Source organism: Saccopteryx leptura, chromosome 6 (genome assembly GCF_036850995.1).
Source record: "Saccopteryx leptura isolate mSacLep1 chromosome 6, mSacLep1_pri_phased_curated, whole genome shotgun sequence".
NCBI lineage: Eukaryota > Metazoa > Chordata > Mammalia > Chiroptera > Emballonuridae > Saccopteryx > Saccopteryx leptura.
The window spans coordinates 132,538,974-132,563,358 of NC_089508.1; the positions used below are offsets into that span (position 1 = coordinate 132,538,974).

A 24,385-nucleotide genomic window follows, 5' to 3' on the forward strand; every position below is an offset into this window, starting at 1 on the left:
TCGGACTGGGACACAGAGGACTCAAGTTCGAAACCCCGAGGTTGCTGGCTTGAGCGCAGGCTCATCTGGTTTGAACAAGGCTCACCAGTTTAAGCCTAAGGTCGCTGGCTTGAGCAAGGGGTCACTCGGTCTGCTGTAGCTGCTGGTCAAGGCACGTATGAGAAAATAATCAATGAATAACTAAGGTACCACAACGAAGAGTTGATGCTTCTCATCTCTCTCCCTTCCTGTCTATCTGTCCCTCTCTCTGTCTCTGTCACAAAAATAAATAAATAAATAAATAATCAATTGCATTCTTAAAAACCAAGTAGGAGAAAGAAAAAGACCAAATTTTAACAGGAAAATGAACAAAAATATATACAAAAACATTATTCACAGAACTAAACAGCAATATGTAGCATAGGAAAGGATGTTCAACTTTATAAATACTCTGGAAAATGCAGTTAAAACACCAGTGGGAGCTATTGTACCTATCAGTTTGGATGAAAAGAGAACAAGGTTGGTGAGGCTCTGAAGAAATGGGCACTGGTGATAGATTATAGAGAAAAAATTTTTTTTCCTTTTAAATTTTATTTAGAAAATTAAATTTAATGGGGTGACATTGATTAATAAGAGTACATAGGTCCCAAGCAAACATTTTTATAGCATTTGAATTGTTGATTGTGTTGTCTGTCCATCACCCAGAATGGCTTTTTTGGAGGGTGGTACAATAGAAGCCATTGAAATTTTTAAAATGCATTTCTGCCTGACCAGAATGTGGCGCAGTGGACAGAGCATCAACCTGGGATGCTGAGGATCCAGGTTCAAAATCTCAAGGTCACCAGCTTGAACGTGAGCCCATCAGCTTGAGTGTGTAAAGTTGCTGGCTTGAGCATGGGTTCTTAGACATGATCCCAAGGTTGCTGACTTAAGCAAGGGATCACTGGCTCAGCTGGAGCCCCCCTACCCACCAAGGAACATATGAGAAAGCAGTCAATTAGCAACTGAGGTGCTGCAAGTATGAGTTGATATCTCTCATCTCTCTCCTTCCTATCTGTTCCTGTCTGATCCTCTCTCCCTCTTTCTCTCTCTCACTAAAAAGAAATGCATTCCTTTTGAACTGGTGTTTCTAATTCTAGATACATGTTCTAGAAAAATATTTTTAAGTGTAAACAAAAAGTGCTTTATTGAAACATTATTTGTAATAAAGTTTCATACAACTTAAATAACTATAAACAACATTGGGCCCTGGCTGGTTGGCTCATGGTAGTGTCAGCCCAGCGTGCAGTCGTCCCAGGTTCAATTCCTGGTCAGGGCACAAATGAGAAGCAAGCATCTGCAGCTCTCCCCCTCCTTCTCCATTTCTTTCTCTCTCTCCCATGGCTGGTGGCTCGGCTGATTCGAGCATCAGCCCTAGATGGGGTTTCCAGGTGGATCCCTGTCGGGAGACATGCAGGAGTCTAGCTCCCCTCCTCTCATTTAAAACAACAACAAAAACACATGAACAGAAAACATTGATTACATAAATTATGGTACAAAAATACTGTGGACTATAATGAAGCTCTGAACAAAAAAAAAATGAGTTTAATCTACATGTAGAGACTTGGAGGATTCTCAGGATATATTAGTAAATGAAAAGAAAGCAAATTACAGAATAGTATTACTGCATCATCCCATTTATATATGTGTAAAAAAGTCAAACGATTAAACTGTATATCTGGACATAGTGTGTATGTGTGTATGCCCAATGTGTGCATGTGAAATACAAAATGAAAGGACATTTAATAGTGTTTCACTCTAGGGAAGGGGAAGTAAGATTGGGAAAAAGGGATCTCTGGAGCTTTCACTGTTTTTTGTTTTTTTAATGTATTTTTAGTTTTTTTATATCAGGAATATGTTCATGTACTGCTTATTTTACTTTTTTTGTGTGTGTGTGTGTATTTTTCTGAAGCTGGAAACGGGGAGAGACAGTCAGACAGACTCCCGCATGCGCCCGACCGGGATCCACCCGGCACGCCCACCAGGGGCAACGCTCTGCCCACCAGGGGGTGATGCTCTGCCCCTCCGGGGCGTCGCTCTGCCGCGACCAGAGCCACTCTAGCACCTGGAGCAGAGGCCAAGGAGCCATCCCCAGCGCCCAGGCCATCCTTGCTCCAGTGGAGCCTTGGCTGCGGGAGGGGAAGAGAGAGACAGAGAGGAAGGAGGGGGCGGGGGTGGAGAAACAAATGGGCGCTTCTCCTGTGTGCCCTGGCCGGGAATCGAACCCGGGTCCCTCGCACGCCAGGCCAACGCTCTACCGCTGAGCCAACCGGCCAGGGCGTACTGCTTATTTTAAAAACTTTTTAACATAGGATGCCATTCACAGTAGTGACTGAAACCTCCCATTAACTACCTGAAGAATTAATTTAACTTGGTATGTGAGATTTGTTCAAGGAGAACTAAAGAATTCTAATGAGAGAAATCAAATGAAACAGAGATAAAGGGACTTGAAATCCTAAGATAGCAGAGAGGAAAATTTAATTAATAAATGATTGAATCCAAGAATTAAACATTTAGTACAAATATTAGTACAAAAGTTTCAACATAAAAGTATAAATTTTATTATATTGTAAAATAATTAGTAAAATAATGATTAAGAGGGAAATAGCAGAGGGGAAATGGGACAATAAAAGCTGCTATTCTGGGATCATTTGACATCTTGCTCCTCGGCATTTCCTCAGTTTGATCAAACAAACTCTTAAAAATGAAAAAAAAAAACCCAAAAAACAGCAAATGCTGCTTTTCTAAATAGATGAAAAATTAACACAAATATAAAATTAGCACCCATTTTGTACAGGTGGTCATAGTATAAAAATAGTTAATTTTATACTTAAGAAAATAAGTCGGTCATCTCACGAATAAGTAAACAGCCTGCCTAGCAACTAAAATGCAAATTTAAACTATTCTAGTACATTTACATTGTGAGTATTCTTGTAAATTGGTTAATATTTTTTAAAATAATTATTTTTTTACAGTTGACATACAGTATTAATTTCAGGTATATAACACAGTGTTCAAACATCTACACAACTCATGAAGATGTCACCCTATAAATATAGTACCCATCTGACACCATAGTCACTATGATGCTATTGACCATATTCCCCACGCTACGCCCAGTACTCCCGTTCAGTGCATGACTACTCTGTAACTACCAATTTGTACCTCCTAATCCCTTCCCCCTTCACCCATCCCTCCAACCCGGCTCCCATCTGTCAACCATCAAAATGTTCTCTATGAGTCTGTCTCTGTTCTGCCTGTTAATTTTGTTTCTTCTAGATTCCACACACAAGTGAAACCACGTGGCACCTGTCCCTCTCTGTCCAAATACCTAACTCAAAATAATATGCCCTCTATCCATGTTGCTGCAGAAGGCATATGCAAATTGGTTAATATTTTTGTACAATAGTGTTTTCAGCCTTTAAAACAAAGTCCTTTTTAAAAAATTATTTTTTGGAACAGGTAATCCATACATACGGTATAAAGTTCAAAGTCATAAAAGTATACATTGAAAAACAAGTCTCTCCTACCCTTGTGTGTCAGTTTCCTAGATTCCATCCCTGGTGGCAACCTTTGTTAGTTTCTAATGTGCCCTTTCTAATGTAGTCTGTGTGTCCACTTGTATGTGTTTTTAGAGAGAGTGCTTGTCCTCTTCCTTTATGAGTCTGATAATAGCATACTTAATTCACTTAATATTATCTTAGAGATCATTTCACATTAATACATACTAGTGTATATATAAGCATTTAAAAAGAATGATTTAGCATTTCATTCAGTTGATCTCCATAATTTTTTTACCCAATCTTTTATTGATGGACTTTTGGGTTGTTTTCAATTTTGCTATTATGAATAATACAGCAATAAATATTCTTATATATATGTGAGTTTATATACATGCAGGCATATTTATTGGATGCATTTTTTCATGCCCTCTTGAAAAACATAAAAATTTAATTTTTTTTTTCTTTCTTTTTTTTTGTATTTTTCTGAAATTGGAAACGGGGAGGCAGTCAGACTCCCGCATGCACCCGACCGGGATCCACTAGGCATGCCCACCAGGGGGCGATGCTCTGCCCATCTGGGGCGTCACTCTGTTGAAACCAGAGCCATTCTAGCGCCTGAGGCGGAGGCCATGGAGCCATCCTCAGCGCCCGGGCCACCTTTGCTCCAATGGAGCCTTGGCTGCGGGAGGGGAAGAGAGAGATAGAGAAGAAAGAGAGGGGGAGGGGTGGAGAAGCAGATGGGTGCTTCTCCTGTGTGCCCTGGCCGGGAATTGAACCTGGGACTCCTGCACGCCAGGCTGACGCTCTTCTACTGAGCCAACCGGCCAGGGCTAAAATTTAATTTTTTTATTCTAAAATAAGTATTTGACAAATATAGCTATGGAAGTACTTTTTGTTTTATTTCCATATGTGACATGTCAGTAGGTTAACTAGAGCATCAAGTTTACTTGATTGCCTCAAGTTTGTCAAATTCACTGTAGGGCACATTTAACAATGTGTCTGTTGTGTTTCTTTGTTTTCATAACAGAAATACAGAAAAATTACAATCATAAATAGCATGATTTAATTACATTGCAAAAAAAGAATTAATATGAGTTTTTCAAATTACATATCTCCCCATCAAAATCGAATAACACTGCTACAGTATAATTTGGTATCACATTGCTATGAAACAATTCCTACTCTTTGACTTGGTAATTCCAGTTTGGAAAATGCATCCCATGGAAGTAATCCTAAAGGAAAGTACCTGCTCAGAGCTGCTCATCTTAGTGCTGCTCCTTAGGAGGACTGCAATGGGAAACCATCCCGGTCTCACTCAGTCAGGGAGTGGCAAAATCAAAGCTTAATCATTTTTTATATTTCTGGAAAAAATTCATAAATTCATAATTTGATTATAAGAAAATAGAAAAATATAGTATGAATTCACAAATCCTTGCATTTTCTTTCACTACGTTTTCATCAGGCTTACTATTTTTTTTCAATTATAGTTTACTTTCAATATTATTTTACATTGGTTTCGGGTATACAGCATAGTGGTTAGACAATTGCATACTTTCCATAGTTCTCCACCCCCAATATTTCAGCACCCAAATGACACCATACATAGTTATTGCAATATTATTGACTATATTCCCTATGCTTTACATCCTCATGACTGTTTCATAACTTTCAATTTGTACTTCTCAATCCCTTCACCTCTTTCGCCCAGTCCCTCACTGCCCCCTCCCTCTGGCAGCCAGTCTGCTCTCTCTGCCTGAGTCTATTTCAGTTTTATTTCTTTTGTTCCTTAGATTCCACATATAAGTGAAATCATATGGTATTTGTTTTTCTCTCACTGACTTATTTAGGCTTTACTTTTCTTTCTTAGTACAATTTTATGATAATAATGAATAATGTTTATATTTTAATGTTTAAAGTCTAAAATCAAAGCTTCCGTGGAGAACTTCTGCATGAATATATAGTAGGGAGGTAATTTTGTCATTGGGTAAAATTAACATACCGCTTTTAAAGTACTTTGGAATTTAAGGAAAAAACCAATATGTGTTATTGTAAAAAAACAAAAATAAACTTTGTTTACACAATATATTTATGTACAATGTTTATACACACTCACAAATACATAATATATTTTGAATGGATGCTTTTGTTTTATAGAAGTGGGATTATATTATATATTCCTTTTTTTTTTCAACCATATGTTGTGGGTATCTTTTCATATCATACAGATCTACCTTATTTAAACCCACAGTATGACTAGTTTATAATTGATCAACCACTGTCCTGTTGGTTTCTTCTAGTCTCTTGTTGTTAGCAATGCTGCACTGAGTATCCTGGCGTCTTTTAATGCATATACACAAGTATTTCTGTGGTGTGGATTCCCAGAACATAATACTTTTATTTATTTTTCTTTTTTTAAGATTTTATTTATTGATTTTAGAGAGAAAGGAGAGAGAGAGAGAGGGAGAAAGAGAGAGAAAGAGAAAGGGTAGGGGAGGAGCAGGAAGCATCAACTTACAATAGTTGCTTCTCGTATGTGCCTCGAACCAGTGATCTCAGCATTCCAGGTTGATATTTATTCCACTCTTTCACCACAGGTTGGGCCCTTAAAATGTTTTTTTTTTAATTTTTTAATTTTTTTAAGATTTTATTTATTGATTTTAGAGAGAGAAGAGACTAGAACATAATACTTTTAGAGACAGCAGAAACAGCAATAATATTTTGAATTAACATGTATTTTTATGTAAATTACTTTTTTCAGCAAATAATACTTAGGATTAAAATTAAGTATTTTGTCTTAAAATTACCATTTTAATATGAGAAACATTGCAAATTCTTTTTGTTATGAACATAAATTGTCAAAAACTTATAATTGCTAAACACACCTATGCTTTTATGATTTAGCCATCTCTCTGGTTTTTGGCTCTGATGAAGTTAAATAAAAATATTTTAAATCATTCTGAATAGTTATAATTTTTTTTCTTTTTAGTGAGAGAGAGAGGGAGGCAGAGACAGAGACAGGAAGGAAGATAGATGAGAATGAGAAGCATCAACTCGTAGTTGCGCCACTTTTAGTTGTTCATTGATTGCGTCTCATATGTGCTTTGATCGGGGTGCTCAGGTTGAGCTAGTGAACCCTTGTTCAAGCCAGTGACCATGGGACCATGTCAATGACCCCATGCTCAAGCCAGCAACCTTGCGCTCAAGCTGGTGAGCCTATGCTCAAGCCAGCAACCTTGGGGTTTTGTACCTGGGAATTCAGCATACCAGGTCTACACTATCCAGTGCGCCACCGCTGGTCAGGCTGGATAGTTAATAATTTTTAAAGGCACTCCCTGTTATTATACTTCTTAAGAATGTCCTTCCTTTTTTTAAGGTTCTGTTGGTGCAACTAATATGAATGAGCATAGTTCCCGTTCCCATGCCATCTTCACAATTACTATAGAATGCAGTGAAAAAGGTGTTGACGGTAACATGCATGTCAGGATGGGGAAGCTCCATCTTGTAGATCTTGCTGTAAGTAACAGGATACTGCTTAAACAATAACTCATAATTTTTTATTTTATGAATAAAAATTAAAGTGAAAAGGTGTGATTTACGTATGATTATAAAGTTAACTTGTATATATGTTTAACTTATTATGGAATATTTTGAACCTGTACAAAACTACAGGAGGTCCTCAGGTTACGACATAGTTCTGTTCCTACAAGTGATACAACCCAAATTTCGGTATAAGTCGAAACACATCCTAGCCTAAGTCACTTATCCTAACACAGTTGTAAAATCATAATCTAGAACATAAAACAAAGCTAAGCCACAGAAAAAGGAGAAGGACATAAACATAGGAGCCATGATAAAGCCAAAAAGTCACCAAACAAAGCAACACAAATGGAACACTTGCGCTTTTAACAGTCCAAAATGGCGTAGGTAAGTACTGGGGCACGCCAACTCCCTCACTCATGTGTCACATTACTGCATGATCTTCCACTGCACACAACCTAACTAGCTAGCCCACATAGTCTGTAAGTACAATGCTAACCGTGTAAGCCAAAAAAAAATCTCAATTTTTTTTTAAAGTTTTTATGGGAATGAGCATCATAAACTTGAAACGCCATGTTGAGGTTGTTGTAACCTGAGGACCCCCTGTAGATGGAATAGTATAATGATCCTTTGCATAACGATCACCCACCTTCAACATGAACTGGTTCATGGCAAGTCCTGTTTCATCTCTACCTTTCTCCACTTCCCTTCCTGTATTACTTTGAATTCCAGATATCATATCAGATTTTTTTTTTATTGTTAAATTACTTTTTTTAAGCTTTGGAAACAATATTCTGTATTTTATATTTTAGCTCTGTTTCTGTCTCTGTTTACTGCTAGGGCTCAGAAAGACAAGCAAAAACTGGAGCTACTGGACAGCGCCTCAAGGAGGCTACCAAAATCAATCTTTCACTTTCCACTCTTGGTAATGTGATTTCTGCCTTGGTTGATGGAAAAAGCACTCATGTGCCTTATCGTAACTCTAAATTGACTCGTCTTCTTCAGGATTCCTTAGGAGGAAACTCAAAGACCATGATGGTAAGACTTAATTGATGTTCTTCTAGTTATCATCAAGCAAATTTAGGATTCCTGTTTAGCCCCATAATTGATATACATAACATCTTAAAAACTGTTGATTATTTTACTTTATTTGATTTGTGGTTTTTTGTTTTCTAGTACACCGTGTGTACTAGCCCATATGGTGTTGTTTAGAAACCCATGTGGTTATAATTTCTTTTTCTTTTTTCTTTTTATTTTTGAGGAAGGGAGATAATGAGATAGACTCCCACATGCACCCCTTCCAGGATCCACCTGCCAACCCCCTGTCTGGGGCCAATGCTTGATTCAACTGAGCTATTTTTAGTGACTGAGGCTGATACTCTTAGACCCCTGGTCGGCAAACTGTGGCTCGTGAGCCACATGCGGCTCTTTGGGCCCTTGAGTGTGGCTGTTCACAAAATACCACCTGTGGGCGCTACCTCGATAAGGAATGTACCTACCTACATAGTTTAAGTTTAAAAAATTTGGCTCTCAAAAGAAATTTCAACTGTTGTACTGTTGATATTTGGCTCTGTTGACTAATGAGTTTGTCAACCACTGACTTAGACCAACTGAGCCATCTTCAGTGCCTGGGGCTGATGCTCAAACCAGTTGAACCACTGGCTATGGGAGGAGAAGAGACAGAGAAGAGGGAGAAGGAAGGGGAGAGAAGTCTATTTCCTGTGTGCCCTGGCCAGGTATCGAACCTAAAACGTCCTTATACAGGGATGACGCACTATCCACTGAGCCAACCTGTCAGAGTCAGTACTCTTTTTCCAAGAAGGCCAGAGTAGAACTATGCTTCAAAAATTCTTTTTGATATCTTCAAAATGGTAGTATTAATTTTAACTGTGTCAGGTGTTAAAATGTTTTGTATTCCTGATTCAACAGTGTGCAAATATTGGGCCAGCTGATTACAATTATGATGAAACTATCAGTACGTTACGGTATGCTAACCGTGCTAAGAATATTAAAAATAAAGCTAGAATTAATGAAGATCCAAAGGATGCTTTGCTTCGTCAATTTCAGAAAGAAATAGAAGAACTGAAAAAAAAACTTGAAGAAGGTAACTTTTTCCCAAAATGTTGATCTTAATATTGGCTAAAAATATGTTGCTTAACCACTAAGTAGTCTAATAAAAACCACCTATCAAAAATTCTTTGCACCTCTAACATTGATATTTAAAGCAGGGGTCTCAAACTCGCGGCCCGCATGTGGCCCGCCGAACAATTTTGTGCGGCCCGCAGACTAATCCACGAACTACAGTTTCTGGTCGTTTTGTGACACTGAAAAGTGTTGTGTAACAGTTGCCTTTTGTAGACCTAGTGCGGCCCGCCGAACGGCTGTGATCTTGCTCTGCGGCCCACATGCTGAGTTGAGTTTGAGACCCCTGATTTAAAGGAATATTTCTGCTTGGTAATGATACAGACTTCATTTTCATATTAAGCTCAAGTAAAATTATATAATGTTTGTATATATGATAAAGAAAATTTACTTGATTTAAACCTCCATTTTAATCCCAATGACTTTTTGTAGATTTCACTTGAGTACTTATTAAATAATTTTTATTTGTGTCTATATAAGAGCAAGTTCTACCAGAGATTTAGGTGACTATGACCAGAGTTGTCTGTGCTACGTATCAATCACTGTTGTTTGAAGTATGGAAAGCTATTACAGTGTCATGGATGCACCAAGTTTATTATAAGTAAAAGTTTATTGCGTGGCCTTGAAAATATGTGTTCATTTGTAAATTTGAATATGAGATTATTTTTGGAAATTCTTTTCTAACAAGATAGTGTTAGAAGGTTAGAAGTTTGAAGACTTTATGAGGTTGAGAAACTTACCCTCAGTAAGTGCCCAGCGTCTCCTGTACCTTCATGCTAGAATTGAGTGGCATAGGGCTCCCTTACATACCAGGTGAGCAGAGGGCTCTGAAACTGCCTCTTTTCAGTCTGAGGGAAACTGGTTAGATCAGATGTGAAATCTAGAGATACTGCCATCACAGATGTTTGGAGAAAGTGCTGATTCAATAAGCTTGAGTAAGATTATTGAGGGAAAGCAGTAGTAATTGGCTTGCCTCTTAGGTAATGAAATTTGGTGTTTTAAATGTGACCACTAGGTGGTATTTATAGTCAGTATGGTTTAAAGATTTAAAATTTTAGATTTTTTAATGTTGAGTTTATACCATTATCTTGCTGACTTATTTTTTTTTGCATTTTTTATTGTGATAAAATATCCATAATATAAAATTGACCATTTTAACTATTCTTAGGTGTATAGTTCTGTGACATTAAGTTCACATTGTTCTGCAACCATTATCATCATCCTTCTCCAGAACTTTTTAATTATCCCAAAATGAAACTTTATATCTATTAAATACTATCTCCTCATTCCTCTCTCTCCCTCAGCCCCTGGTAATCACTATTTTACTTTCTATCTCTGAATTTGACTATTCTAGGTACCTCATTTAACTAAAATCATAGAATATTTGTCCGTTTGTGTCTGGCTTATTTCATTTAGTATGATATCCTCAAGGTTTATCCATGTTGTAGCATGTGTCAGACTTTCCTTTTTAAGGCTGAATAATATTCTGTTGTATGTATATATATCGTATATTTTTTATCCATTCATCAGTGGGCACTTGGGCAGCTTCTGCCTTTTGACAATTGTGAATAATGATGTTGTGAACATGGGTACCTGCTTTCAGTTTTTTGGGGCATATACTCAGAAGAGGAATTGCTGGTTTATATGGAAAGATTGGCCTTATTTTTAACACAAATTCATTTTATTTATGCTTTTAGGCCATTTGTTTTTATATCACAGTTGATCAAGTTTTATAATCTAGTTAATAGAATTGATCATATAAACAATAAAAAGTAGGCAAAAATATTAAAAGAATGCTTTTTTAACTTTTTATTTTGAAATAATTTTAGACTTATGGAAAACATGCAAATATAGTGAGAGTTCCTATATACCCATACCCAGCTTCTAATGTTAACATCTTATAGTACAATTATTGAAACTAGGAAATCTACATTGATACAAACTTATTAACTAATCTACAGATCTATTTAAACTTTTTAAGGCCATACCAGTAAAGTAGTTTAATTTTAAAAGTCATCGATTTTAAGGTCTTGTTTAAATTTTGGCTGTTGCCCTCTCAGGCACTTTCTCTCTAGTACGGTGTCTGGTCCAGGATCACAGTGTGAATTTAGTTGTGGCTTTTTAGTCTCATCCGGTCTCTAGTTCCTTAGTCTTTTTTTTGTTTTTCATCATCCTCACACTTTTGAAGAGTACTGGTCATAGAATTTCCCTCAATTTGGGTTTGTAGTTCTCTCAAAATTCTGTAAGGTTTCTCTATTTATTTTTTCCTATGTAATTAATAGGTATCTTGTGGAGAGCTACTTTGAGACTACACAAAGGTCCTGTTCCTCATCATATTTTCTTAGCACCCATCAAGGGTTCTTGCCCAAAACAGTAATTGCGTGCTATTTACTCATTAGTGACTTTCTCTTTCCATCATTTCTTCTGATGTTTAGTGTTTGAATGCTGTTGTATGGAAGAACATCCCTTCTCCTCCCACTTATTTATTTATTCAGTTATTAACCTATGTCAGCCTGGACTCAGGATATTTGTGGTTTATAACAGTAATATGATTTATTTTATTGCTCAAATTGTTCCAGCTTTGGCCATTAGGAGCTCTTGCAGGATTGTTCCTGTAACATTTCAGCATGCTTCCATAAGTAGTTTATTTTTTTGTTTGTCGAGCACTTATTTTTTGGAACCACAGATGTTTTGGGCTCATTTTGTATTTTCTGTACTCCCACCTTAAAATCCTCTGTTTCTGCCTGGCCATTGGTGGCACAGTTAATAAAGAATCAACCTGGAATGCAGAAGTCAAAGGTTAGAAACCCTGGGCTTGCTTGGTTAAGGCACATATGACAAGCAATCAATGAACAACTTAAGTGAAACAATTAAGAGTTGATAGTTCTTATTCCCTTTCCCTTCTCTCTGTAAAATCAGTAAATCTTAAAAAAAAAAAAAAAAATACACTATCGCTCCCGGTTCCTTTCATTGGATAATGGTATTTGGAAACCAAGATTTGAGCATTAGGTGTGCTCATTGCTACTGAGTCGTCATTGTTTCTGGGTCTAAAGAACAAAATATTTTATAATGAATTCCTTCTCCCAAGACTCTGTGGTCTCTTTCCTGCCTTTACTTACAGGCTCAAATATTACCTTATTGTGACTAGTGTATATTTTACTTTTTTCCCAGTTACTTTTGTTTCTTGGACATTTCGTATATGACAGTGGTATTTGTAAGTAACTACTTTGAGGATAATATGTAGCTGACCATTAATATTTAACGACTCCCTTATATTTGATTTTTTGTTTTTTTTAAGTTAACATAAGTTTTGTACAAATAAGTTCTTCTTTTTAAATATTTTTGTGATATAGTCCTAAACGTGGAATCATTATGTTAGATGACAGTTTTATGGTGCTTAATAATTAAACAGGGCCTGACCTGTGGTGGCGCAGTGGATAAAGCGTCGACCTGGAATTGCTGAGGTTGCCAGTTCGAAACCCTGGGCTTGCCTGGTCAAGGCACATATGGGAGTTGATGCTTCCAGCTCCTCCCTCCTTCTCTCTCTCTGTCTCTCCTCTCTCTCTCTCTCTCTCTGTCTCTCCCTCTCCTCTCTAAAATGAATTAAAAAAAAATTAAAAAAATTAAAAAAAAATAATAATAATTAAATAGGTTGAATGCATTATTTAAAATGTTAAACAGAAAACTGAAGAGAAAAATGTTCCCAAAAGTGATCACATTTTTAAAAAACAAATAACTCTAACATGTAATTTTTATATATATTTAGAACTGTACTTTATTTGAAGTTTCAAATGGATTTAACTTCTCTTTAGGAAATTTAAAAATAAAGCCTCTCTGTACATCATATCTTATTTCTAAGGTCAGTATGTCTGAATATCTGATATACTGTCTAGGAATTTTAACACAACATTTGTTTAGGGCAACAAAAACTTATAAAGTAAGTTGAAACAGGCATTGTGTACACAGCCAGTGATCTGGTATAGAATAAAAATCATTGTATTAAATTTCTGTTCAAGGGGAGGAAATATCAGGCTCTGATGTCAGCGGGTCAGAAGAGGATGACGATGAAGAGGGCGAGGTTGGAGAACATGGAGAGAAAAGGAAAAAAAGAAGGGGTAAGTTCTTTGTAGTTCTAGAAATTGTCTATGATTGCTACCTAATGATGGTTTCTAACATTCTCAAGGAAGTTGAAATGAATGAAATGGTCTTTTTCTTTTGCCCTTTTTAGTTATGGTAGCAAGTCAAACAGAGGAAGTGTGGTTAACTTTGCATTATTTTTTTCTCCTATACTCCTCTCCTGTTTATAGCTGAGTTAGAAGACCGTGTGCTCTGAGTTTTTTAGGGTTTAGAATTGTAAATCAGTGATAGTGGGTATATTATTTTAAAATCATGGAAAGTTAATTTTATGTGGGGACTTTTATCTGTGTTAGGAACCTGAACTTTTTAGGAAATTGGGATAATGTGGAGTTTTTCTGAAGTATGATTAGACTTTAGAAATCATTGAATTTTTAAATAAACTTGTATAAGAATTCTATTTTTTTAATTTTTCTTTATAAAATATACTTTCATTCTCACCCAGTTGTGCCATTTGTTAAAAAATATGGAATAATACTATGTTTATTGTGATAAAGTTGTAAATAACATGCAAGAGATAGAGACGTATTGTAATGGCCTACATTTGGAATCTTTTACCCTAAATAGTTATTTATTTCAGATCTCTCTTTCATTAACATGGATCCTTGTTTTCCAGCTGGTGCTTATTTTGCTTGTCTTGTTAAAATCAGGGCAAGAGCTTCAAGTGAACATCTCGTGCCATTGCCTGACTGCCTGCACCTGCCCTTCAGGGAGTTGGGGGTCATTGAAGGAAATGGAACATTGAAAAAAAATGATCTTGCTGAAAATAAACCCATCACTGCTTGATCAGGACTCCCAAATTTACAAACTATAAAGATTTTATAACTTCAAAAGACAAGGGAAAGCATGATTTAGAGCAGGAGTTGGCAAAATATAACCTGCTGGCCAAATCCAGCCTACCACCTGCTTTTATAAATAAAATTTTATTAAACAGCCATGCTTATTTGTTTCTGTGTGGTCTGTGGCTGGCTGCTTTCATGTGTGACTGCAGGCCCACAAAACCTAGACACTTATTGCCTGTGTCTTTACAGAAAATGTTTGCCAAACTCTTATTTAGAGAATCGGTTTTGTGTTCATACCTATTTTTCACAGAGTAAACTATTCAAAGCTAAAGCAGATAATAGGTTTATTGAAAATAAAAATTTAAATAACAGAATGTGCTACTGTTTCTTATGTTAAAATATTTAATAGTAAAACACCTTCCTTTTAGGATTAGAAATTTTAAAATGTTCAGTGAGCTTTCAAAGTTTTGCCATGAAACCATAAAACACACATAATTATATCTGATAGTTTGATGTTTTAGAGGGTAAAGAGTCAAACTGGAGAAAGATCAACCTGTATGGATGAAGGGCAACTTATCACTTTATAGTTTTAATTGTGTATGACTTCAAGTCTTAAAACTCAGTTCCTTTAACTTGTCAACCTACATAATTTAAATATACTTAAATGTCACCAGATGACTTACTGATTTTTTATTCTTGTCATTCCAACCCTCTGAATTACTATGTTTTAAGTGAATAGTGGGGTTTGCCCACAGTAGATGCTTAAAGGAATACAGTTTCTAATTCGCCTGCATGGCTTTGTTATTAGAAAACATTGGCTAGACTACCAAGACTGGTTTTAAGGGAAAGTAAGTTTTGATTCTTTAATACAAAGCTTGATTGTCCTTTAAAATTCTCACTCTGGAACTGAAACTTTCTCTGTGTATGTGTTCCTTTTCTTGTTTCCTTTTTCTTTGGTTCCCGTTGGGCTCATTTCTTTGTCTTCCAGGCAGTAGCAGCAGCAGTAGTTCAGACTCCATATGTTCTGTCATAGAAAAACCTCTGGATAAGTTCTTGCCTAGTGAGTGGTAGCTCTTAAGTTCTCTAACAGAGCTTTGGCTTTTCCATAACCCTTGGACTTCATTTGAGAAATGCTGCACTGCTACCTGTTATGACTTAAAGAATATGTGTTGGACTTCTCAGTAGAACAAAGCATGTCATGATCTCCCCCACCACCACCCTTCATTGCTTCCAATAACTCATAATTGTTAAAACATATGCATAAGCTTATGTTTGAGACAATGGAAGAGAGATTCATGCTTTTGCAATTGAGATAATGTAGAAAGAGCTAGTAAGCTGTATGAAAGAATGCTTCTTATGGTTCCTTCTCATGTTTCATGACAAATTTCTAATCCTAGTCAGTATAAGGGACAGGTAGTAACAAATCCTTAATTTCTAAAAGTCCAAATTATATTTGGAAGTACACCAGTGCCCATTATAACGTCTTAAGTTACAAAGGTTTTAGGCTTTGGTGTCCTATTCCTAGGGTGGCTTAATAGTGGAAGCTCCTGAATAAAACGTAAAGTTTGAATTACCTGATTGATTTTAAGAAACTTTATAATATATGGTTAGAGAATTCAGATTCACAAAAAAATGTTTATGCAGGATCTAGCAACTTATCTCAAACCTAAAGATTTCTTCTTAAACCTTAATTAAATCGGGAAGTATTACTAATTTTATTTATATTTTATTTTCAGAAGAAAGGAAAATTGATGCTTTCTGGTACTAGCTTGCAGCTTACTGTCTTTTAAAGCATTATCTATATACCTACCTTTTGAAGCAAATAGCAAAAACATTGGTTATGTTCTTTATGCTTTGAGCTTCCTAGAGGAAGAATTCTGAGAATATTAGGAATTGTATTCTTTATTGACAATTCTTAAATTTTACCAGAACAAGAATTTCAGAGGATAACATAAAATACATGACATTGCTCTAGAAACCATATAGAAGTATGATTTTATATTCTAAGCTGTGAAATACAAGAAAATATCTGAGTGGAGGCATAATTTAATTCTGTTTTAAGACTACCTTAATCTATAAAGACTAGTTATATGAAAGTGTGTTATGAAATGAGTTGTACTTTGTTCAGTTCAGGTAGTTTTAGTTACTGTTTGTGTACCTATTATAGCACATAACGTTAAGTTCTTTTTCTGCAATGTGGGTGTGTGGGTGAAGTAGAGAGATGGTTGTCCCAGCATGTGGTTGTCGTGTAACTTGTATGTACTGTCCCTTTAAAAAAGATGAATGATCTTTTTATTTAGACGTACTTTGCTTGAATCATCAATTGGTTATTTATTTCTATGGAATCATTATTATAATTATCCTTAACTACTAATAGATTGAATGCAAGTTTGTTATACAGGTGTACTTCACTTTATGAAACTTTTTTTCTAAAAAAAAGTTGCTTTTAAATCAAGTTGGAAAATCAAACGTACTGGGAGAGCTGAATTCTTCTTTAACTCCTGTAGTTAATCAAGCAATCACTATAAATTACTATTACCTAATTTGGGGTTGAGGCTTTTGAGTTGGATTTTCTTAAAGGGAAGTACACCTGTAACAGAGCCTTACATTGGAACATTGAATTGGGAAATTTTGAAAATGGATAGTGTGAATTTTGCTGCTTTTAACTTATTAATTTTTAAAAATTGGCTTGTCTGTTTGCTGTTTTAGACTACTGCCCTGGTGTTAGCAGTTTCCCAATTCCATGTCTGTCATCATTATACCTACATGGTGCTGAAATGTCATATTTGCAGGAGTTTGGGAATTAGTGTGAGCTCTTGAGATTAATTAGAATTATAATCTTAGACTAAGTTAATCTTCCTCTTATCTTTGCTTAAATTATATCTCTGATTGTGTTAAATATGCTTTTCTTTTTACATAAAGCTTCTCTATTTTAGTTTTAATAATGATTTTGTTATTTCTGTGCTTATACTATAAATAAATGCTGTTATACATTTTTCTTTGTTTTACGTAAGAAATAATGTTTTTCTTTTTTTCCTCCTCATCTCTGTGCATATGCTTCCTGTCTACGATTTGCTTACTACTTCTTATTGAAAGATCAAGCAGGTTGGTGTGGTTGATTTGCACTCCATGTGCTACAATTATTTAAACTATAAAAAATTTTGTCATTTAACTACATTACATTTTTTAAATTTTAATATTTTTTGACAAGGTAAGTATCCATCTTTTGTATTTTAAAAAATTATTCAACTTTAGCTTTTTAAAAAAAAACCTTTAAAATTTTTTTTCTTTTTAAATTTCAGTTTTTATTGAGGGAGATATTAGGAACATTCTTATTTCTGAATGATCTTTTTAGGGGAACAATTCAGAAATATTAGATTAATAGTGTCAGACACACAGTATGTGCTAGACCTAGTCAACAACATAGACAAAATAAATATATCACCAGAACTAGATGACATAATCTATTTTCCTAAATTCTTAAAGACCTGTTAAGCCAAATTTTGGAAATACAAATATAAATGATTTCACATTCAAGCATTTTTTAAAAGTAAGGAATGAGATGCCTGAGTACTTATGCCCATGGATGCTCATGTAGTAAAAATGAAATTAATTCAGTTAATATTTCCCTGAGATTCTTCCCTTTAACTTTACTTTGCCTTGATTTAATAAACTCGACATTAACACTTTTTAAAAATTTATTTATCTAAAAATTTGTGCTGAATTCTATCATATAATATTAAAAGAATCATATTTTTGTTTAGTAGGTTTTGTTGGTTAAGATTTAAAAAAAAATCAATGTAAAAGTGACTTTTAGTAATGTCACATTTTTAAGTGCCTGGTTAGGAGTGTTGGTTCATATTTACACGTAGTTTAAAATACTATTTGGGGAGAAATAAAATGATTTATCACAATAATTCTGGCAATTATATGTTATAGAAATACTAGACTTTGAAACTGAACCTAGCTCTGTGCACATGGTCATTTTTATGAAAATGTTGTAAGAGCACAAGATCTTTGTTGCTAAAACAACAGTTTGAAAATATTAATTACCTGATGGTTTTGAATAACTAGTGCAATTTGAGCATAGTAGTAATTTATCAGTAGGCATGTGCTTTTATATTTTCTACATATAAAATCTTTTTATTTCGCTGCCTCTTAATGGATTTGGAAACTCTGTTTTTAACTGTTAGAAGACTAAAAGCCTAAAAAATGAATGTACAGATGTTGACCAGATCATTTCCTCTGTATCATTAGTATTCCTGTCTTTACACATACAGGTTTTTTTTTTTCTGTCTTAACATATTTGCCATTTTTTTATTTAAATATTTATAATTCTGAGGTGGAAAAGAAGTTATAATTTATTATGCATGCATGAACTTTACACCTGAACTTATACTTTTCCCCCTCAATTTTCTAAGAAATAGCATTACCAGTGGGAAATTCTTTCTAGGAATTCATTAGGAAAGGGTAGATTACTTTTCTAAATTATCCTATAATAGTGTAATTCAGAACATTCAATACAGGTGACTGTGCCAAAGAAGCCCACCTCCTGACTTTTGGAATGCAATGAATCACACCACACCAGAGCATGAATTTGGATCAGTGCTTTTATTTACTCTTTTATTTAACTTATTTGTTTCATGGCTTAAGCTTGCTTTGGACTTATATTTCTATAAAAATAAAAAATAAAGGGTAATATATTTTAAACCCTTGTGTTTTTAATATAATTTTATCCTGAAGAATTAAAGTCTATGCATGATTCTTTGTCTCATGGTTCCCAAAAGAATATATTCATATATACACACATATATATATACACACACATACACATACATATCTCCATCATCATTTCTTTTCATTATGCTTCTCTTATTAGCAGGAGGGGTTAGCTTTTGGGTGGAGACATTAACAATTTATAAAGTCTTCTGATTTATACTTTTCTGTGGTCCTTTGGGAGGAAGTTAAGAAATACAGAAAGCTCTCAGGAGAGCCTCAGACCAATTCTATGAAGTTTTATTGTTTTTCTGAAGGAAACTATGTTTCAAAGAAATTGTATTACCAGAAATGAACTATCTTTGATTCAGTTTCATAACCAGTTTTATATGCTAGGATTTATTTTTTTTAATTTTTCATCTTAATTTCATGATTTGAAATTCATTAAATAAACATATTGAATACCATCTTCTTATAACACTTAATTTAACACTTTTATTTATAGTATGATTTGTATACGAAACACTCTACTTACTAGACATTATAATCAAAATATTCGGAAGCCATATTTCCAGCTTGATTATTTTGTAGTATTTCTACTTATATTTGACAATTGTGTTTAATGTGACTTAGATTTAGGATGTTGCATTTGACATAATAACAAGTTATTTTAGTTTTTCATTTAAAATATATTTTATGACAGCTTAGCAACTATAAAATGCCTGGTTAATTATGTAACTGTTACATAATTAGTATAGAAATTTTTCCTTCAAATGTATACTATGAAATTAAGTACTTCCCAGTAATTTGGTTAAACAAACTTTTTGAACAGTCTGAAGATGTTTATTAAAAACTATTTGCTCTAAGTTCTGACTGATATTTTTATATGACTTTTATTTATTTTAATAAATTTGAGGGAGATATTTTGAGAAACCAGTTGATTGTTATATCCCATTATCAGAAAAAAGTAATCATATTGCTTTTTTGACCATATGTGTTATTTGTTATTTGGGGACACAGATCTTTGTGGGGTTTTTTGTTCTTTTTGGCTTTCCTGTTAATCTTTCTTTCTCTTTTTTTCTGCTCATCTATTTTGCCTCTCTTTTTCTTGTGTCTTTAGTTATGATTGTACAATTGGAAAACAATTTGAATTTTCAGTTAAAAAGTTCTTCTAGGACCATAAAATATTTGATATATTATTGAGGAATGTATCTTTTATAAAATGAACCTGTACATGTTTGAAACATTGACTCTAAAGAGATTGTTGTAATTAAATGATTCAAATAGGTAAAAAGAAAGTTTCCCCAGATAAGATGGTGGAAATGCAAGCGAAAATTGATGAAGAGAGAAAAGCACTTGAAACAAAGCTCGACATGGAAGAAGAAGAAAGAAACAAGGCGAAAGCTGAGTTAGAGAAACGAGAAAAGGATCTTCTCAAGGCCCAGTGAGTGTTACTGAATCAAGATGGATTCGTGACTTCAGGTTCTGGTATTTTTCATAGGATGAATAAGCAAGAAAATTGAATAGTAATTAAGAGCTTGATTTTTGTGTCCAGAGAAGCTATTTTTGGTTAGAAGTTTTCATCTAAAAATTACATCTATTTTGATATTTTCTCTTTATATGAGAGAAAAAACGTATCAGTGGATTTGAATTACAGATCAAATTCTAAATTAATGAGCTACCCAGTGGTATAATTTGATAGAGATGTTACATAATTCCTATTTTGAAATTTTGCATCCAAATTCTTATTACATGTTGGTAAATGATATTGTTAGAAAAGTAGATAATTGATGGATATTGAGTATTTTCATTTTAATCAACAGACAAGAGCATCAGTCTTTGCTAGAGAAATTATCTGCACTGGAGAAGAAGGTCATTGTTGGTGGTGTTGATTTGTTAGCAAAAGCTGAGGAACAAGAGAAACTTCTTGAGGAATCGAACATGGAGCTGGAGGAGAGGAGGAAGAGGGCTGAGCAGCTGCGCAGAGAGCTGGAAGAGAAAGAAGTAATGTGCCTTTTCAGTTTTGGTTGGCACTTTGCCTAAGATTTCTAACTTTTCTAGTGAAAAGCTAAATAGCTATAATTTTAATAACATTTTAAAGCAGATCCATGGGTTTCTTTGAATTTAGTGGTTGTGAAGTATTTGTTAAATAAATTTTTGATTTAATGAAGAAATTATTCTGAAGTTTATCAATTTTTGTCATAGCAAGAACGCCTGGATATTGAAGAGAAGTATACCAGTTTGCAGGAGGAAGCACAGGGAAAGACCAAGAAATTAAAGAAAGTCTGGACTATGCTGATGGCCGCGAAGTCAGAGGTCGGTCTCTTAGAAATTACCTACAAATGTAATTCTGAATTTTTAAAATTTTTTCTTTAAGTATCATTAAGAATCCTAAAGGAATCATGATATATGCTTAAATTAAATAAAAACTTTTCCATATAGATTTCGGAGAGAGAGAGAAAGAGAGGGGAGAAGTGAGGGGGCAACAGGGAGGCATCAACTCGTCGTTCTACTCAGTTCTATTTAGAGTCACTCATTGAGTGCTTCTCACACATGTCCTGACTTAGGATTGAACCTGCTACGTTGGCACCTTTAGGACAATGCTCTATCCACTGAGCACCCTGGCTAGGGCCTGTGTGCTTACATTTTCTTTTTTTAGGTGAGAGGAGGGGGTAGTGAGGCAGACTCCAGCATCTCCTACATGCACCCTGACTGGGATCCACCTGGCAATCCCTGTCTAGGGCCAATGCTTGAATCAACCCAACTATCCTCAGTGCCCGGGCTGACTCTTGGACCAACTGAGCCACTGGCTGTAGTTGGAGAAGAGGGAGAAGGGGAAGAGGGAGGGAAGGGAAGCAGATGTTTGCTCCTCCTGTGTGCCCTGACTGGGAATTGAACCCAGGACTTCCACACACTGGGCTGACGTTCTATCCACTGAGCCACTGCCCAGGGCCTAATTTTAAAGAAAGAAAGATTTCTTCTTTATGTGCAATTTTTAATTCTAGCTATTAAATTAAATTTCCAAGCTTCATGTGGTATCATTTTGTCCATTGTTTTTGTGAAAGAATGGGGTAAGCTCTTCCAGGGTTTCTTAGGCCAGATTGAACGTTTTGTATTTAAAGTCTTTATTTGTTTTAAATATTTGCATTGATTTTCTCATAGATGGCTGATCTTCAACAAGAACATCAGAGGGAAATTGAAGGCCTGCTGGAGAACATTCGACAACTTAGCCGGGAGCTTCGACTTCAGATGCTTATTATTGATAACTTTATACCTCAGGATTATCAAGTAAGAGGGAGATTCTCTGACCTGGGTATTTGGTCACTTGGCTGGGGTTGAGAAATAGGATATATATAATTTGTCATTTAGTTGTTGGTAAAGATCTGGCTGAGTAGCTCAGTTGGTATGAGTGTCAGGCTTGCAGGTTCAATCCCCAACCAGGACACATACAAGAATAAACTAATGAATGTGCAAATAAGTGGAATGACAAATTAGTGTTTTCCTCTCTCTCCCTCCTCCTAAAATAAAAATTGGTAAATATTTACACTTCAGTTGTCTAGGATAAAATTTTCTTGAACTACTGCCATCACGCTTCAGCTGTTAACTTTTTTTAGTGCATAATTCTTTAAGTTTATAAGTATCTAAATAAAAATTTTCAGCCCTTTATTAAAATCTGGATTCAGGTATAACAGATCCTCAAATAATATCATTTTGGTCATTGTCATTTTATTATATCATTGATGAGAAAATAAAATTGATTCCCAGTCATGGCCACTGTCTATTTAGAGTTGGCATGTTCTCCCCATGTCTGCGTGGGTTTTCCTTGGGTACTCTGGTTTCCTCCCATGTCCCAGAGATGTGCATGTGAGATGACCTGGTGTGTCTGCACTGTCCGAGTGTGAGTGTGTGTGTGTGTGTGTGTGTGAGAGAGAGAGATGTACCCGGCGATGAAGGGCATCCTGCCCTGGCCTGGTTTCTGCCTCCCACAAATATTTTTCCCTGAACTGGAGAAGCGGGTTGGGAAATAATTAATGTTTCTTAAATATATGTATATCTCACCTCTTTTTTTAAGTGAGAAGAGGGGAGATAGGCAGACTCCCGCGTGCACCCTAACCTGGCAACCCCGTCTGGGGCCAATGCTCGAATCAACTGGCTGCGAGAGAGGAAGAGCAAGAGAAAGGGGGGGGGAGGAGAAGCAGATGGTTGCTTTTCTTGTGTGCCCTGACTAGGAATCGTCAATGTTTCATATTATTTCAACATTTAATATTAGTAGTTTTGAGTCTTTACTTAGAAGTTTCGTGAAGTTTTTGTGACCAGAAATATAGGAACTTAACTGTTGTTTATATCAATTATCCCATGATAAAATTGGTTTCATTATATGTTGTTTCACTAAGTCACAGTTTCCAAGATCCTGTCAATGACTTTAAGTGAGGACTTACTGTAATTGCAACCAGAATCAAGGTATAGGTGCTTGATTCATACAGCATCCTTCCTAGGACTAGAATAAGCAGAACTCCTGTGCTGATTTTTTTGCCTGCTTATGGATGCTAATTCTCTGTGTGTGAGTAAGTGTGTGTGTGTGTGTGTGTGTTAAAATCTACATAACATGGGCCCTGGCTGGTTGGCTCAGTGGTAGAGCGTTGGCCTGGCATGCAGGAGTCCCGGGTTCGATTCCCAGCCAGGGCACACAGGAGAAGCGCCCATCTGCTTCTCCACCCCTCCCCCTCTCCTTCCTCTCTGTCTCTCTCTTCCCCTCCCGCAGCCAAGGCTCCATTGGAGCAAAGATGGCCTGGGTGCTGAGGATGGCTCTGTGGCCTCTGCCTCAGGTGCTAGGATGGCTCTGGATGCAACAGAGCGATGCTCCAGAGGGGCAGAGCATCGCCCCCTGGTGGGCATGCCAGGTGGATCCCGGTTGGGCACATGCGGGAGTCTATCTGACTGCCTCTCCGTTTCCAGCTTTGGAAAAATGCAAAAAAAAAAAAAAAATCTACATAACATGAAATTTCCCACCTTAAGTATATTTAAGAGTACAATTTGGCCCTGGCCGGTTGGCTCAGTGGTAGAGTGTCGGCCCAGTGTATGGATGTCCTGGTTTGATTCCTGGACGGGCGCACAGAAGAAGCAACTGACCATGTGCTTCTCTACTCCTACACCTTTTCTGCCCCCCACCCCTTTCCCTCTCCTGCAGCCATGACTCAATTGGTTCGAGTGCATCGGCCCTGGGTGCTAAGGATGGCTCCATGGAGCCTTTGCCTCAGGTGCTAACAATAACTCAAATGTGAGCATGGCCCCAGATGGGTTGCTGGGTGTATCCCGGTCAGGGCACATGTGGGAGTCTGTCTCTATCTCCCCTCCTTTAACTTGGAAATAGAAGAAAAAAAAGGGTACAGTTCACTGACATTAAGTATATTCACAGTGTTGTACAACTATCATCATTGTCCATCTTCGGATGGATGCTAATCCTTTTTTAAAAAATTTTTGAATTTACATTTATTGGTTGATTTTATATGGGGGGGGGGAGAGAGAGAACATTGATTTGTTGTTCCACTTATT

The 24,385-nt window shown here is 35.9% G+C and overlaps 1 protein-coding gene across 2 annotated transcripts in view; it reads left to right on the forward strand.

The window, feature by feature from the left end:
• Positions 1 to 24,385, forward strand: part of KIF3A (kinesin family member 3A) — a 53,758-nt gene that overhangs the window by 24,288 nt on the left and 5,085 nt on the right. Inside the window, exons 6-15 of one of the 2 annotated variants that reach the window (XM_066344451.1) lie at positions 6,895 to 7,034; positions 7,899 to 8,096; positions 8,988 to 9,162; positions 13,217 to 13,315; positions 15,105 to 15,176; positions 17,213 to 17,221; positions 20,120 to 20,276; positions 20,656 to 20,836; positions 21,038 to 21,148; positions 21,995 to 22,120. In XM_066344451.1, the coding sequence (XP_066200548.1) occupies positions 6,895 to 7,034; positions 7,899 to 8,096; positions 8,988 to 9,162; positions 13,217 to 13,315; positions 15,105 to 15,176; positions 17,213 to 17,221; positions 20,120 to 20,276; positions 20,656 to 20,836; positions 21,038 to 21,148; positions 21,995 to 22,120 (1,268 nt within the window). The remainder of the gene's footprint in view (positions 1 to 6,894; positions 7,035 to 7,898; positions 8,097 to 8,987; positions 9,163 to 13,216; positions 13,316 to 15,104; positions 15,177 to 17,212; positions 17,222 to 20,119; positions 20,277 to 20,655; positions 20,837 to 21,037; positions 21,149 to 21,994; positions 22,121 to 24,385) is intronic. The other variant, XM_066344450.1, reaches the window with a different exon arrangement.